Raw genomic sequence first — 17,758 nt, 5'->3', positions numbered from 1 at the left:
TGGCAGGACTCCTGTAGCTGCTGCAGTTTGGCTTCTCTCACTCTTGACATCTGTTCTAGGAATTCCAAATTGGAAGGATGGCTTCGGCGATGTGAATAACTGTCGGAATGTTTACTCGCTTATGATGTCATCTTGTGTGATCTTAGGTCGTTTTCAAATGATTAACACACACACACACTTCTACCTCAGTGCAGCAAAGACGTGGCCTTGACTGACGACAAAGTGTCACCTCAGGGACGGGGTATTGAAGCACTTAAGTGTTTTTGCAAATGTTTCCATACTTTCTCACACTATCATTCTCTCTACATACCCTCGCATACTAACACCCGCACACACACACACACACACACAGAAACCGCTTGCACAGCTGTTCTATCCAATCCAGTGTTGAAAGCCACAGTATGTGTGTATGTATGAAGAAAAAAAAACCTTCTGGAAACCACCTAACAACACCTATACCAACAGAACACTAGAATATAAAAGTCTCTCAGGTGACACTTTCTCATTAAGGCCTTGCTTATCTTAACAAGCCAGAACACCCTAGCAACCACCAATGATGGTGGGTAGTAACTGAATACATGTCGTTTGGATTATGGAAGCAGATTCCAAACAAATTAAGTACTTGTAATTAGATTATATTACATTTTTAAAATACTCATAAAAAGTGTTTTCTCAATACTTTAGTATAGCATTTACTACTGATGAATACATTTTTATTAGAATGATCAGATTTTAAGTTTATAGCTCATTAATTTGTAATAGATGTGCATGTTCACGGTTCTCTGCCATTGGTTTATGGTCAAATGACCTGCAGTTAGTTTGTATGTGTTTTTTTTAGGTTTCATTAAACTCCGGAACCCCCTGGAGTTTCTTCATGAACACCAGGTTTAGGAAACCTTAAAGGCATAGTTTACCCACAAATTGTATTTCTGTCATTAATTACTCACCCTGCAGGCCATTTCACCCCAAACTCGTAAAACCTTTGTTCATCTTCAGAACACAGATTATGATATTTTTAAGGAAATCCGAGAGCTCTCTGACCCTGCATAGACGGCAACCCTACTGTCACATTCAAGACCCAGAAACGTAGCAAGGATATCGTTAAAATAATCCATGTGACAACAGTGATTCAACATTAATTTTATGAAGATACGAGAATACTTTTTGTATGCAAAGAAAACAAAAACTTCGTTGGCAGTCTTCGATTTGCGTTCACAAGGCTGGGCAAAATATTTTAAGCCCTCCTCTCTGTCAAAATCTTCAGACATGTTTCCGAAAACTGTTTTATGTACAGCATGCATCTTCCTCTGCTTGTAAACAAGGCACAGCACATTCAGGTTCAAAGTCAGAGCACAGACTCCTGCGTCACCAACACCACACGCTCGCGTCTTGATATTCTTACGCGTGAAAGACTGACACGGAAGAGAAGAACTTTGTTTTCTTTGCGCACCAAGTATTCTCATAGCTTCATAAATTACGGTTGAACCACTGATGTCACATGGACTATTTTAACATTGTCCTCCTTACTACGTTTCAGGGCCTTGAAAGTGACCGTGGCGTTGCTGTCTGTGCAGGGTCAGAAAGCTCTCGGATTTCATCAAACATATCTTAATTTGTTTTCTTACTGGTGTAGGAATGTCAAGAGGGTGAGTATCTAATGAGAGAATTTCCTTTTTGGGGTGAACTAACCCTTTAACAATGTAATGTTTAAAGCTGCAGTAGATAACTTTTGTAAAAATATATTTTTTACATATTTGTTAAACCTGTCATTATGTCCTGACAGTAGAATATGAGACAGATAATCTGTGAAAAAAATCAAGCTCCTCTGGCTCCTCCCAGTGTCCTATTGCCATTTGCAGAAACTCCATCGCTCCCGGTAAAAAACAACCAATCAGAGCTGTGGTCCGTAACTTTGTTTGTGTTCAAAATGTAGAAAAATGTATATAATAAGCGAGTACACCATGAATCCATTTTCCAAACCGTGTTTTTGGCTTGTCCTGAATCACTAGGGTGCACCTATAATAAGTGTTTATATTCAGACTATTTTAGATTGCTTCGGGGGTACCGCGGCGGAGTAACCCAGTACCTTTGTGATTCTTCATAGACCTAAACAGAGAGAAGTAGTTCCGGCTACGATGTTCTTCCGCAAGACGCAAGCAGTTCTGTTTATTAACCACTAGAGCGTCAAAAGTTACCGACTGCAGCTTTAATGCACTTTGTTGTTAATAACAGCAATTTGAATATATTTTATTTCTGTTTGTATTGAAGATTATCCTATTTAAATCGATGTGTAATCTATAAAAGGATTCTGATTATATTACCTAAAATGTGAAAAATTGAATCAGTGACTGATTTCAATTTGTAAGAAATCTACCCAGCACTGAACACGCTAGAAACTGCCTAACAACTACTCAGAGCACCAAAACACTCTACAAACCACTGAGTGCTTGCTAAAACTTGGCAAAACCCATGGAAGGTTGCGTCTAGTGAGTGTTGGACATTTGTCTTGGATTGTCTTTTTTTTTTTTCGTTGCCTGGATTAATACAGGAGATGGTTTAACTTTGAAGTTGTTCCTGTCTAGTGATTGCTTTGCAGGTAATGAAGGGTGACAGGATGGGTGTTTTCTCAATAGAATCAACAGAATGATTAATAACTCCATATTCAAAATGTACAGTTTAGAGGTTTAGGGTGGTTTTATGAGACAACTCCCAGCTGAGACGCTTCTAGAACAATGGTTAGTCGGGAAAATGCAGACATCAACAGCCTGAAGCAATTTGAAGCTAATAATGGCTCTTTACATTTCAAATCACACTAGAAAAATGACTACAAGCCGAGGGATGGTTGTCCTTTTTATAAATCTGATAATGAAAGTTTGGTCATCACTTACTCATCTTCATTTTGCTAATGTAAGACACATTGCATTCATTGTGCTTTAATGTTTGAAGCATGCATTTGAGAATAGAGAGAAAATGCTATTTTTATTTTGGTTGTGATGTTGATGTTAACTATTAGATGATAACACATTCTTGAGCAAGCTATTTATTTAAGGACAGGATACGTGACTTGTAGCATTGCATGATTGATAATGGCCAGACTGTTGCGTAATTAAATTCTTGCTTTATTTGCTCACTCGAGTAGTAGGGTATCTTTTCAGTGAGATGCTCTTGTGGTGACAAGCCCAGCAGAGTGAACACAATGGCTCTGTTCTAAAACCTAGTGAGCTGTCTTGGTGCCTACATAGGCAGCACCCTAACTAAAATGCAACCTTCAGTTTTATGATTTGGAACACTCTGTATAGGCAGCCTAAATGTGTTGCATATAAATATATTACTATCGCAAATTTGGGGTTCAATAGGATATTATTTATTTATTTATTTTTGGAGAGTAAATAATTTTTATTCAGCAAGAATGCATTAAAGTGATCAAACCTGGCAGCAAATAATATTCAAATATTCCTAAAACAATTATTCACTGTTTCCACCAAAAAAAAAAAAAAAAAAAAAAAGTTTTCAACACTTAATAATAATACTACTAATAAAAATTATTCTTGAATAGCAAATCAGCATAATTAATAGAATGGTTTCAAAAGGACTGGAGTAATGATGTGTAAGATTCAGCTTTGCATCAGAGGAATAAATTGGATTAAAAAAAAATTAAAATAGAAAACAATTAGTTTAAATTGTAATATTATTCCACAAATATTACTGTTTTTACTTTAAATGTAGCCTTGGTGACTTTCAAAAAATGACCCCAAACTTTTGAACAGATTTTAATTGCAATGTTTTATGTTAAATTATGTTGTCAGTCAGTATTCTAGCCTTGCCTTTTGAGAAGGATGCATGCAGTGCTGCTGTTTGGCTCGATTGAGGTACTGTATGCTAGAATGCCTGCAGTATGTTTGGTGCATGATGTCTTAAAATGCTGCCTGCGTAGATGGCTCACTATGATCTGGAACAGGGCCAGTGTCTGTAGATGCCATAGATCTTCTAAACATACCATGTGTCTCGACTCCTCCACATTCCACACATACACACACACACTCTCTCTCTCTCTCTCTCTCTCTCTCTCTCTCTCTCTCTCTCTCTCACTCAACAGCTGTATTTAAAAACACGCTGGTCTCCTCAACACTTCCACACGGACTCAATGCAGCGTTTCTCTCTGTGGAACATGAGAACTGATTTCGCACTGCCTTTCCTGTCTGAGGAATACAAGGGCTTTATTTCTCTGTGTTGTGTTTCTCAGAGCACTGAAAGAGCATGTGGCAGCACTCCAGAGAACACAGGAGAATGGAGGCTCTTTGTTTTGCTGTCAGGCCTGCAAGCAGTGACCGTAAACGGTTCTCAATGCAGCAGAAAGGAATATGCTCCAGATTAATTAGTTTGGTGCGTGTCGTGTAAAAACAGCATTGCCGTGTTTTGCTAATCTACGTCGGTCAGATATGCTGTCCTGTTGAACGTTGCATTCCAGAAGATAATGCACATTGAGTTTCTCAAGTGTGACACATGTGTTGGTGCGACTGTAAGCTGAATGAGTTTGTTAGTATGTGCTTACTTGCATTTACAGAGATGTCTCTGGACACTTGAGGACAGACATTGGCATGAAGTAGATCTGGACTCTTGGGGTTTGTATGATATTAGGGGTAATATTCATTTTTAGCTGAATCATTGCATTGTTTTAGCCAGTGTAGTCCAAATCATAAACAGATTAGTCTTATGAACCGGCTCTTTTTAATGACCTGGCCAAAAACTCACAGCAGAACTCTGTCTAGGCTTTTGAGATTGTGTCCTCACATCATTAAAACACGATGAAACTGCTGTGGGAACTGAAAGAGCTCAGTTTTCTAGAAAAAAAATAAATAAAATGCTCAATTGCAGACATTTGCTACATAACGAACCCTAAAGTTTGAGTAATTAATGCAGCACTGTTCATGCTACTGTCACAGATGACGTCAAATCCTGTGACTTGTTGGACAGATGAGTGTTTTACTTCTATAAGCAAGTAATTTTTTTTATTTTGTGCATGATACAACCCTAGTAACACCCCAGCAACCCCTTGGCAACTGCATTGTATCACGGCGGTGAGTTTTGGACTAACAACACTTGCACAGTCTTCAGAAAATGTGTTTAAACCTGCTCACACACTGCACATGATTTTCTGTTTAATATGATAAGACATATTGTTTTTCAGCACATAAAAATATGAAAAAGTAGACCGTTTCCCCTCATAGTAATTTTTCAGTGTAACATGAGAGGTATAAATGTCCATCTGCCGTATTACTTAGAGATCAGAGTCTTTGAGAGACTGGATTTCAGTCCAGCTCCTAATGGCTTCTATCAAGTGTGTTCATCTTGTTTTTTTTTTAAGTTTTATTCTCCGTGTCAGGTACTCGTATCAGATCTCATTACATGATTGATTTCTACACATTGATTTATATTTTTTGTACAATCTTCCTTTACATTTCATTGGATAGTAGTGGGATGTCTTCATCAGAATGAAATGCATAGTCATAATGCATAGTTTCCATGCAGCTTTATAATGCCGAAGTAGAGAGCTCATGAAATCAAAACTGTGGCTTTCTTGTCTTTAAAAAAAAAAGTACTTTCATGAAAATTATGATTCGAATATTTGTTCAGTTCCGTTATTATTTTTTATATAAATGTTTTTACTAAACATTATCAAAATTTTATGTATTTTATATGGAGATATATATATATATATATATATATATATATATATATATATATATATATATATATATATATACATACACAGTGGGGATCGAAAGTTTGGGCACCCCTTGCAGAATATGTGAAAATATGAGTAATTTTCAAAAAATAAGAGAGATCATACTAAATGCATGTTATTTTTGATTTAGTACTGTCCTGAGTAAGATATTGTACATAAAATATTTTAACATTCCCAGTCCATTGTTTGTTCTGAACAGTTAAACTGAGCAGCGTTCTTCAGAAAAATCTGTAAGCTCCTGCAGATTCTTCAGTTTTCCAGCATCTTTGCATATTTGAACCCTTTCCAGCAGTGACTTTATGATTTTGATATGCACCTTATCACACTGAGCACATTTGAGGGACTCAAACACAACTATTTAAAAAGATTCAAACATTCACTGATGCTCCAGAAGGAAACAAGATGCATTAAGAGCTGGGGGGTGAAAACTTTTGGAATTTGAAGATCAGGGTAAATTGTACTTAATTTGTGTACCGGGAAACATACAAGTATCTTCTGTTGCTTACGAAGGGCAGAACTAAATGGAAAAAAAATTATATTTCAACAAAATAAGACAGATTTGGCCATCTTCATCGTGTTCAAAAGTTTTCACCCCCAGCTCTTAATGCATCTTGTTTCCTTCTGGAGCATCAGTGAATGTTTGAATCTTTTTAAATAGTTGTGTTTGAGTCCCTCAAATGTCCTCAGTGTGATAAGGTGTATCTCAAAATCATAAAGTCACTGTTTGAAAGGGTTCAAATATGAAAAGATGCTGGAAAACTGAAGAATCTTCAGGACCTTAAAGATTTTTCTGAAGAACGCTGCTCAGTTTAACTGTTCAGAACAAACAAGGGACTCATGCACAACCATCACAAAACAGAGAGACATTCGAGGATCATCAGGTAACAGAACACAGTACTAAGAACCAAGGGTTCCCAAACTTTTGAGTGGGGTTATTTTAATAATTTCAGCATTTTTTTTGTCTTGTGGAATACATGTTAATATCTTTTATGCACAATATCTTACTCGGGACAGTACTAAATAAAATATAACATGCATTTAGTATGATCTCTCTTATTTTTTGAAAATTACTCTTATTTTCACAGATTCTGCAAGGGGTGCCCAAACTTTCGATCCCCACTGTATATATATATTTGTTTTTTATTCTTTTATTTAGTTTTAATATCATTCTATTAATGCACTTTATTTTATACTTTCATATCCCAGACATTGTTCCATAATTCATGTAATGCTGAATTAAAAAATAAAAATTTAAAAAATATATTTTTTTAACAGTAAAAAATATTTTTTTTTTTACTGTTAGTTGCATTATTTATTTATTTTTCTAATGATTTTTACTTTTATCATCCCTTTGTTATTTTTATCTTTGATGCCATAAATGAACTGTTTTATGTATCTATATCAAATATTGTGTAATACTACATATTAACATTTATGCAATATTATTATTTGCTAAGTTGCATTATTATTTGCATTACAATTATTAAAATTTTTTTTTTACTTTATAGATATTTTACCTTTCTATTTATTTGTATTATTATTTTTAGTTTGTTTTATTAACATACTGTATTTTATATGTACCCATGCCAAATATTGTTCCATAATTTGTGTGATCTATATTAATGCTAAATTTACATACTATTAATGATGATTTGCTTAGCTGCAGTATTACTTGCATTACATATAAAAGTAATATATTTATAATATTAAAGTAAATTTATATGTATTTTCTTTGTACAGGGATCCAGACTTTCCATTTTTACTAGGAGCACAAGCAGAAAATTTAGGGGCACACCTTGAATCAGCTTGGAATGCAATCATTCACATATTTTCTCAATTTTAACAGTATTAATGACAAGTTTTGATGATAAATAGAAATTACAATGTGCAATATTCTTTTAATGTCAGAGGGATGACAAATATATGATATGATAACATTGCTATTGTTTTGCATTGATAAGTGCAGTTACTAATAATATTACATGTTCTTTTCTTGTTTATGTTATGTTTATACACATTTGACAGTAAAGCACTAAGCTGGAGTCGGGAAGCTTACAGAATACATTTTAGAAGCAACATTAACATGTGCAAAATCTATTTTTTTAATGTAGTAAATTGTATCTTAATAAATGTACCATTATCCTTCTATAGTCTTTTTATGAAAATGACCAACAACTTAAGTGATAATTTCAAAATATCAATGAAAAAGTATAAATTAATGACTAATAAGCCTTTAAGTGCTCCTCTGCTGCCATCTACAGGTTATAATGGTGATTTGATGTATTTTTTAATTTGTAAACCTGTTCACCACAGTATATTTTGGTCATCCCATTGAAAATAACATTCAAATTTAGGAGCTTTAAAGTGCTGGAAACCGTTGTGTGAAATGCTTCTCAGTCATAGAATACTGCTTAAATTTCTCTTTACAAACCTGAAATGATTCATGTCAAACATTCGAATCTGCCACCGCACAATGGTTTTACTGTTACATTAATATTTTGCATTTATTTTTTTCATCCTTGATTTCTTACTTATGCCAAATAATGTTCCAAAATTTGTGTAATACTAGTCATAAAGCACCAAGCGATAACACGGAAAGAACAAGCGGCAAACCCAAGCGGCGATGAAGATCAGTGTTGTGAAGTCTAAGATCTGGCCGCCCGGTGACTTCTGGACGCTACTGTGCATGTGATTTGGCTCCGAGGGAAAACACTGGCTGCTGTATCTCTGGCAAGTGTGTCCCTGCAGACAATGTCTCTTTGTCTCAGAAGAAAGGATTCAGTGTAATAGTTTTAATTATGACTCCAGGGGAAATACTTCCCTCTTTTCACTTTTATGTAAATGTTGGCTCTTCTGTTAATACGGGGCTCTTCCAACCTTTTTAATACCCGGTATATTCCTGCATATCTCAGCAGACCACGAGGTTAGTGGATTTGAATTTCACGGTCCTCTAAGAAAGCCCAGCATTTAATTCCAGTCTGCTTATCTCGTTAATGGTACAAAATATTCCTGCGAGCCTGTGATCGGAAGCATTTCCCCTCTGTGTTGCTTATCTAAATGCTTGGCAGATGTTTTGACCGGTCTCTGTAGAGATGATGTTTGGTCGGCCTTGACTGTTCTGTATCTGGGTTCTGTGCTGGGAATGTCGAGGTCGGGACATGTGTGAACCCGGAGAGACGCGTGGGTGAAATGGTAGAGTGAGAGTTCATCAGGCAGTACATTGACCCTCTGTGTGACCTGTAGAGGATGGGGTCGCATTTGGGATCACCCATTGAGTCCTGAATCCCAACTTGAACATTATGTCTCCATTGTAGCACATCACCCCTTCGCGCTCGTCGTGGGAGAGCTGCTTCAGTGCGGAGCGTAAATGTGGTGCACTTCCGTTAAACACCATTTCCTTTCTGGCTGTGTCTCATTGGCTTCCTGGTGAGATGTAGGGTTGTTTTCCACATACCATTGTTGAGCTGCTTGTATGGGGTGGGATAGTTTATTACACATCCATTATGGCAATGGTGTGTTTGAAATGTTCCTAAAATCAATTGGCTCTCAATTGCTTTTGCTTTTAGGACTTTTACATTGGACATCAAGTGGGCATCAAAGAAAATGGAAAGCGTTTTCACCCATTTAATGTTTATTTTATTTTAAAGAACAAATCCGTTTTCAACAGTAAGTTTTGTTTTATTGTGGGTTATGTTGAAACACCTAATTTCATTTTGCCATTCAATTTTTTATTTTACAATTTTTATTCATATTTTTTTATTTACTTTTTTTTATTAGTTCTTTTACTTGTTAACTAAACGTGATTATTAAATATTTGCAATAAGATTATTTCACTTTTTTTATTTAATTACATTTTGTATTTACATATCGTGCATGGTTACTTGCTTAGTTGCATTATTATTTTCATAAAGATTATTTATTTTAAGATAATTTTTTTTACCTTTCATTATTTGCTTTTATTTTTGCATTAAATTTATTTTATTTTTTTTATTTTTCATTTAAAATTATTTACATTTTGTATTTACATGATCATTTGCATAGTTGCATTATTAATTTCATTAAGATTATTTATTTTTATTTCATTTACTTATTTGCTTACTAAGCAAGATTATTTGCTTAGTTACATAATTTATTTAGCTAGTGATTTTTTTATTTTTTTTTGCTGATTTTCATGCAATGGTTAAAATTATTTAAATACATAGTGAATTAAATTAGGCTAATAGTGAAAATCAGAATGAGCTTTATTGCCAGGGTATACACATTTGTTTTAGTGACAGAAGCTCAACCATGCGACAGAATGACTGTGACGACAAGAAACCGATAATAATAATATACAAATAGGCAAAAGCAATATACAAAATGCACAATATTGTATGTTAGGTGCAATTTTGAAATGTAAATTATGTGTGTTAAATAAATATATAGTAGGGTTGTGTGTTTCACGTTTATTGTCAAGTGTTCATGAGATGAAGTGGATAAGCACAGTTCTTGGAAAGTAGGGAGGGTTGTATAATATAAAAAAGTATCATGTAAAAAAGTATAAAAAATACTGATATAATATTGCATTAGTAAATAATAGGATTTTCTGTCTTACGGTAACATTTTGCATAACCGCAATAGTACCAAAACTGAATTCTATTCCAGTGGATATTTCTACCAGGTTCAACCAGTCCATCGCCCACCCCATGTCCACTGTCGATGGCTTAATTACAATGCGAGTGATTTAGTTTAAACGGTGTAGACGTGGTGTCAGTCTGTGTACAAGAGAGAACCGTTTGTTTGCTTGAAATAATAGGGCATGCAAAGAGGAAGTGATTCACATACAGAGTCACTGTGTTATTTTCTTCCCTCTCCTTCCCCCAATCTCATCTCTCTTTCTCTATCTTCCCATCCCACAATGCTTTGGGAGTAATGGCCTTTTCCAGGCCTTCTCTAAACTGCTTTTGTTTACTGTGAGCGACCTCTAACCATATTACCAGCTGTGGCTCTGGATCTGTGTTTTGAATATGCCCGTCAAACAACCCTCTATCATTGAACTTCCTTTACATCACATAATGGCCACATTTAACTCAATGTCCCAGGGCATGCATGAATTGATAAAATGCATACCTTTAATGCTATCAGGGTCGAATTCACCCTTCCACAAAAAAAGCTATTAAATCAGAAAAAGTCTAAATTTGAAAAAGTCATGGCATAAAATTTTCATGCACTGCAAAAAATTAAAAATAAATAACAATTGTGTTGTAATCCATTGATGTATTGTTATCCATTCAATTAAATTCAGCTTGGCCTTAAACTTACCATCATAAAACCTGCAGAAACCCTCTGCAATGCAAGTTGCTTTAAATAAAAATCATCTGTCAAATGCATAAATGCGATTTGCTTAATCTCTGCATTTAATCTCATTTAGGAGAAACAATTGCGATTATAAAAGGGACCTCACTGGTGGCTTGTCTTTCCAGCAGCCTCAACTTTGCAAGCGTAACCCACATAATGCTTTAGTTCATGGTCATCACACCTTTTCAGCAGATCTGCAGGGAGAAGCTGTCAGCGGTGAGCATTTTTAGCATTCCCTCTGTTTTTATAAGGGCAAAGGAAAACTGGCAAGATCGACATCTCACTCCGACGAGTGTTGGAAAGCCATTAAAAAAGAGAAAGAAAACCTCTCTCGTGGTCGTGGCCCCAGCCGGTCCTCCTCATTGTGAGTGTGAGGAAACTGCAAAATCACAGCAAACTGTGATCTGAGGGTCAGTGGCTCTTCCTGCCTTTCTGACGCGCCGCTTCAATGGAGCATGCTGAATAAACGTTTCCACCGGCCAAACAATGATTGTGACTTCAGAAAGCTCTGTAAACTTTGACAGGATGCAGTTGTTTTCGGCAGACTCAGGATTATGGATCAGGTTTGAGCATGCATGTGCTGCGTGACTGAGGCAGTAATCTCTGAAAGCATATGATTGGAATTTTTGGGGCCTCACCCTTTGTCCACTTTCCATAACTGATTATTTCAGGCAGTAGGGCACTTTTAAACTCCCTGCTTTTAAGTTCCGTCCTGCTGAGTTAAAAGTCAACTTTGATGAAGCACAATGAAGTATTTCTGTCTCTTGTTTTATTTTTTGGACACTGAGACGTGGTCACGTGGCCCAAGTCACTGATAAATGTATGTAGCGTAGATGGAGATCACTTGTAGTATTATTATTACTAAAAAAAAGTCAAATAGGATAATGATAATGTATAATTTTTACATAAAATAAGTCATAATTTAGAAATAAAAGGACATTTTTCTTCCCAGATTTTAGCCATTTAATTTGAACTATCTTAGAGGGGGCGTGGCTACTGAGACTTCAATGGAAACGCCCACTGCTATGATTGGCTGACATCTTTGCATATGAAATAAGTTTTGAATGTGGAGCTCTATGAAAAACTCTCATTACGTTTGTACGATTGCATGTAACGTAAAACCTAAGGAATAAAATAAAATAAAACTAAGACCAACAAAGCCTGTTTTTGTTATTTGCATATTTAGCAAATACCTTTATCTAAAGTAAATTTTCAAATGAGGAAATAAATGTTACCTGAAATAAAATAAAAAGTTACTTAATGTAATAAAATCTAAATAGGAAGCAAAATGAATAAAATTATATATATATATATATATATATATATATATATATATATATATATATATATATATATATATATATATATATATATATATACTTTTATATACTTTTATATTTAAAAAAAAAAAAAATATATATATATATATATATATATATATATATATATATATATATATATATATATATATAATATATATATATATATATATATATATACTTTTATAAATGTTTTATATATTTTTCTTAAATTAAATGTATTAAAAATCCCATCAATATTTACAATATTATATATATATATATATATATTTTTTTTAAATATAAAAGTATATATATATATTTTTTTAAATATAAAAGTATATATATATATATATATATAATTAAATGTATTAAAAATCCCATCAATATTTACAATATTATATATATATATATATATATTTTTTTTAAATATAAAAGTATATATATATATTTTTTTAAATATAAAAGTATATATATATATATATATATATATATATATATGTATATATGTGTATTTTTTTTTTATGGACTCTACTTTTAAGGAAGTCATATGCTAGCTTTGTGTCAAAAACATACTGAAGGTCAAAGGGTTAATTTGCCTGAAAATGACATTTCTGTCATCATTTACTATTTTATTCCAAACCTGCATGAGCGATTTTTCTTCTGTGGTAGAAACTGCCTCAGTGTTTTTTGTTCATACAGTTAAAGTCAGTAGGGGCCAATGTTGTTCTTCAAAATATTGTTGTGATCGCAGAAGAAAGCAAGTCATACAGGTTTGGAGTGACATGAAGGTGAGAAAATGATGACACCGTTTTAATGCTGCCGCTTTCAGTTATTATACATTGAGAACTGACATAAAAAAAAGTCTGTTGGCATATTAGATATTTTTTTTTTAAACATGTAGTTGGATATTTAATTGTGCATGCTCATTTTTCCATATTTTTACATTTAGGTGTTCTTTGCTGTCATCTAATTGTCACTTAAAATTAAAACATTAAGAATGTATTTAGCACTAACAATGTTAAATGTAATATTTAGCAAATCTAAATATGAATGCATTTTTCATACTGATGTGATTCCTAATTTCAGTTTGTTCTCTTACCTTTTATTTATGCAAAGTATAGTATTTTAATATCCGTTTTCATCCATAAAATAGAAAAAAAGAGATTAAATGGGTAATTTTAAATAAAAAATAAAATAAATGAGTTAACTAAATAACTATAGTTAATATTAAATATTTTAAAAGTCTATTTTAACGAGATTTCACAACTTGATGCAAAGATTTAAAGTAAATAACAACCTACAGTAATTTCTGTTCAGAACAAAAACTAAACATTATTTTAAAGAGGACTTGAACTGTAGTGGATTAGCTGAATGTACTACAGTTATGGTACTTTAAAGGTGTTTTTCTGTCAACTAAGTCAATCAATAGTGTAGAGGCTGTTTGGATGACCAATGACAGACCAGACTAGTGGTGGAGCAATGACAGACTTCACCTTTAAACCTGAGATTAGCGACTCCCCTTTAGGCTTCGATAAGTTGCAACAGCTTTTCTCCATCACATAACCACAACTGTGTTTGTGAAAGCCCCTTTGGAGCTGAAAACTGACAGCCGGGCTGACACCGAATTGTTTGGAGTATGGTGCCAGTTTATCTCATGAAGTGAAATCTGGAGATTTAGTGAAACAGTCTGCTGCTTCCTACGCAACAGTCTGGTTTGGCGTCACTGCAAGCTTCTGTTTGCGAATGAGTCTCATGATAAAGAGATGAATCCGGCAGGCAGACCACATGAAGCACAGCTGTGTGTTGGGAGAAGATGATTCGCTTCTCATTGTTACGCCTTTTGTGAGTCTGTCAGGAGTGACGCTCTTCATCTGGACACTTCGTGGAGTCCCTGCACCTGATGAAATGCAGATTCATTGGCAGAGCTCTCCATCCGAAACTCCCACTCTTGCTTCACTCACATCTGAGAATTAGAGGCCCACGAACTCATTACAAAATTGTTGCAAAAGCATGTTTGTGGTGTCATGACATGAAGTCATGTCTAATAAAAGGCAGTTTTTTTGCAGATCTTCATTGCATCATAATTCCCGGAAAAGGTCACATGTTTTCTCTGCAGTATGAAGAACCGATGCTCAATCAATCATTTTCATTCGTCCTCCGATTGAATAGGCTATTATCGGCTCGGAGCGTGTTGAAGCTGATGTGGGGTCTCGTGGGGATCACATAATTAGGTCCATCTTTCAAGGAAAAGCTCAGATAATAAGGAGATCACAGGCGATGGTAAAGAGCAGTGTTGTTGTTCTTCTAGCAGGTTTAATTGAACCTCTGGGCCCTGACATGCCTGAGCAAGAATGTGAGCAAATAATTGTGTATTATGTTGCTGCTCTTGTTGTAGTTGCACAAGCGATCACTGGGTCTGTTTTAAACAGATGAAAGGTGCCTTACATCGGACTTACTAAGTGAAATTACTTGAGACACTGCAATGAATATAGGCAACAGGTGATGGAGTTATGCTATTGGATTTCTACATTTAAGAAAAAATACATTTGAAATTACAGATGACGCCTTTAAAAAAATAAAAAAATAATAATATTTAATATTTCTTTAATATTATTCTTTAATATTATAATTAATTATAATCTTTAATATTTCTGGAATATTATTCTTTAATACTTATCCATTTCTTTAAATAACAACAATATTTATACTAATATATGTATATACATATATTAGTATAAATATTGTTGTTATTTAAAGAAATGGATAAGTAACATCAATTTTACATTAATATTTTGTGCATACATATATGAACTATATTTAAGAAATTAGACATTTAAATGTTTTTATATTTATACATATTGCAATATTTACATAATATTAAAGAATAATTATCATTAAATATTATGAATGTTGTATGTTAAAATAATAATATATAATTTTAACTTTAAGCTTATATATGCTTGTATAAAATAAAATATAAAATACCCAATACCTATAAAAAGGTATAAAATACAAAATAAATTAAGTGTTTTGCTATATTAAAAATAAATAAATAAATAAAAAATAATAATAAATGTGTGTGTGTGTGTGTGTGTGTGTGTGTATATATATATATATATATATATATATATATATATATATATATATATCGTGTGTGTGTGTGTGTATGTATATATTTTTCTTTCTGAAATCTTTAAATATTTGTGTATACATAGGTACAATAATACAAATATTTAAAGATTTCAAGAAGAAAAATAATCTAATTGTATTACACATATATATATACGCACATACATAAAAGCTTTATTGTTTAGTTTATTTCATTGCATTGCAGTAAAATATAAATCTTTTTTTTTTTTTTTTTTTTTTTTGCCGAATAGATTTTTGAAAAACTAATTTGCAGACTCGTAACTGGTACACAGTGAAACCTTTTTTTATTTGATGATGGATAGGAATGAGTAAGGTCAGTTTTGAGGGTGTGAAAAACGATGAATCATTTTTAAATTAACTGGAAATGCAGCAAACTGGGACCCGCCTTTCAGAAATGATCATTAATTCTCTAATAAATGCTCACATCTGCAACTAACGTCCTATCCTTAACTTTTTTCTCCTTCTCACGACTCTTTTAAAAAGCTTGTGCTTTACTACTATTTCCATTGGGATCAGCATGTTCTGGTGTGTGTGTGCTTGCATCATGGTTTGATAAAATAGCAAAGCAAACAGCTGAAAGCGATAAGACTTGATTGCATTAGTGTAACTCTATCAAAGTTTCATCAGTCTCTGAATGCCCAAAGCCAAGCTGTTCTACCAACCAGCCCTTAAGTTCACACAAAGCTGATTACACATCTGTGGCCATGAGCAACAGCTCGCATTCACTTCAACACACATTCACACACACGCCTTCATCGCAGGGGTTTCTCTGACAGGCCCACGGAGAGTCTGTGATGTCATCAGATGGGCGTGGCCTTAAGGTAGGCCTGCCACTTTTGGGTAGAAACTCTCTTTAGTCGTGTCTTACTCGTTCTCTGAGTGACTGTGTGGCTCAATGGGACATGTGAGGTGTCTACAAAGAGGAATTTCACACCGCAGCGCAGGAGGTAAGAAACAATCTGGGTTTGATTGAATGAATGTCTTTGTCTTGTACCTGTAGGGCAGGTAACTAATGCAAAGCCTCTTGTTGGTGCATGTTCGTATCACTTGGCGCACAATGTGTTAGTTTATTCTGCCTAGGTTGTGAAACCAGTCACACGACCATTCGTTTGTTTTATTTAATCTTGAAAATAAGTAACTGTGCTTGTATATCAGTGAGTGCTGTTGGGTTGCAACTAGGAGTGTTTGTCTGAAGTTAAACAGCATTGTTCCTAAAATATCCCGGGTGGAGTGCATTACGGAGCAGGAAGGTGCCTTTTGGATATTGTTCAGCCCTTCAAACCCACCTTTCCCCTAAAGGCCAATACTGGAAGGAGCCGGTCACCTACACAATGCCTTGAATAAGATGAAATCCCCGCTCGATTGTTCTAGATTATCCCTGTGGAAACACTTTCCCAACAACCGTTAGCTTAGGAAAATGAAATTGCACGCAGCGCTGCAACTGTCGCTCCTCGCATGGCAGCTGCAATAATGCGCGCCGGAATGCGTGGAATTTGTCGATCCCTCCCTGAACAACTTCTAGATGTTGTTGTTTCTCAGTGCATTGTGTGTAGTGAAGATTTCTGGTGAGCCCAGATAGCCATACTCTCCCTCTCTCTGAATGCTTTAATAACGCACGTGGTCTTTGCTGAGTAAGTCATGTAAACATTAATTAGGCAACGGTAGCCACCCACAGAACCACACAGCCTTTAATAACGCGGATGGAAATGGCCTGGTTAGCCCGTAATATTCACATAGAGCTCATTGCCTCAGTTTTGAAAGGTAGGAAGGTGTAAACCTGTGAAGGTGAAATTCTCTCTCTCTCTCTCTCTCTCTCTCTCTCTCTCTCTCTTACCTGATGAGTAGTTTACAGTGATTAAAGGGCTACAGTAAATGATGTAATTAATGCTTATCTCAGGTTTAAATGGGTGTTAATGACATTAATGTTTAAGTGAGTTAGGGTTGGGTTATTTATTAGGCTGCATTTATGATCAAACGTACAGTGAAAACAGTACTATTGTGAAATTATTTAATTTTCAAATAACATTTTTCAATTAATATATATATATATAAAATTTGAACGCAAATTATGAATGCAGCCATTATAAAAATTACTATGTTTATATGATTTAGATTTTTCTGACTTTTAATGAATTATGTAAATGCAGTTTTTCTACCAAAATAACTAACATTTTTGTTAGAATCAATTTGAATCAAATCCTTCAATACTGGTGAGAATCTATAG

General features: G+C 34.3%; 1 protein-coding gene across 5 annotated transcripts in view; it reads left to right on the top strand.

Annotated features, from left to right (window-relative positions):
* Nucleotides 1-17,758, top strand: part of cobll1b (cordon-bleu WH2 repeat protein-like 1b) — a 53,659-nt gene that overhangs the window by 5,981 nt on the left and 29,920 nt on the right. The window contains exon 1 of one of the 5 annotated variants that reach the window (XM_026271181.1): nt 16,235-16,355. The exons of 3 other annotated variants lie outside the window; for them this stretch is intronic. In XM_026271181.1, coding sequence (XP_026126966.1) covers nt 16,339-16,355 — 17 coding nt within the window. In that variant the 5' untranslated portion in view covers nt 16,235-16,338. Of the gene's footprint in view, nt 1-16,234; nt 16,482-17,758 lie in introns of those variants that run through there. One more of the 5 variants, XM_026271182.1, reaches the window with a different exon arrangement.

The sequence above is a fragment of the Carassius auratus genome, chromosome 9 (assembly GCF_003368295.1).
Source record: "Carassius auratus strain Wakin chromosome 9, ASM336829v1, whole genome shotgun sequence".
Lineage (NCBI taxonomy): Eukaryota > Metazoa > Chordata > Actinopteri > Cypriniformes > Cyprinidae > Carassius > Carassius auratus.
Note: the sequence above shows the minus strand (reverse complement) of the source record. Positions and strands in the feature narration are given on the sequence as shown.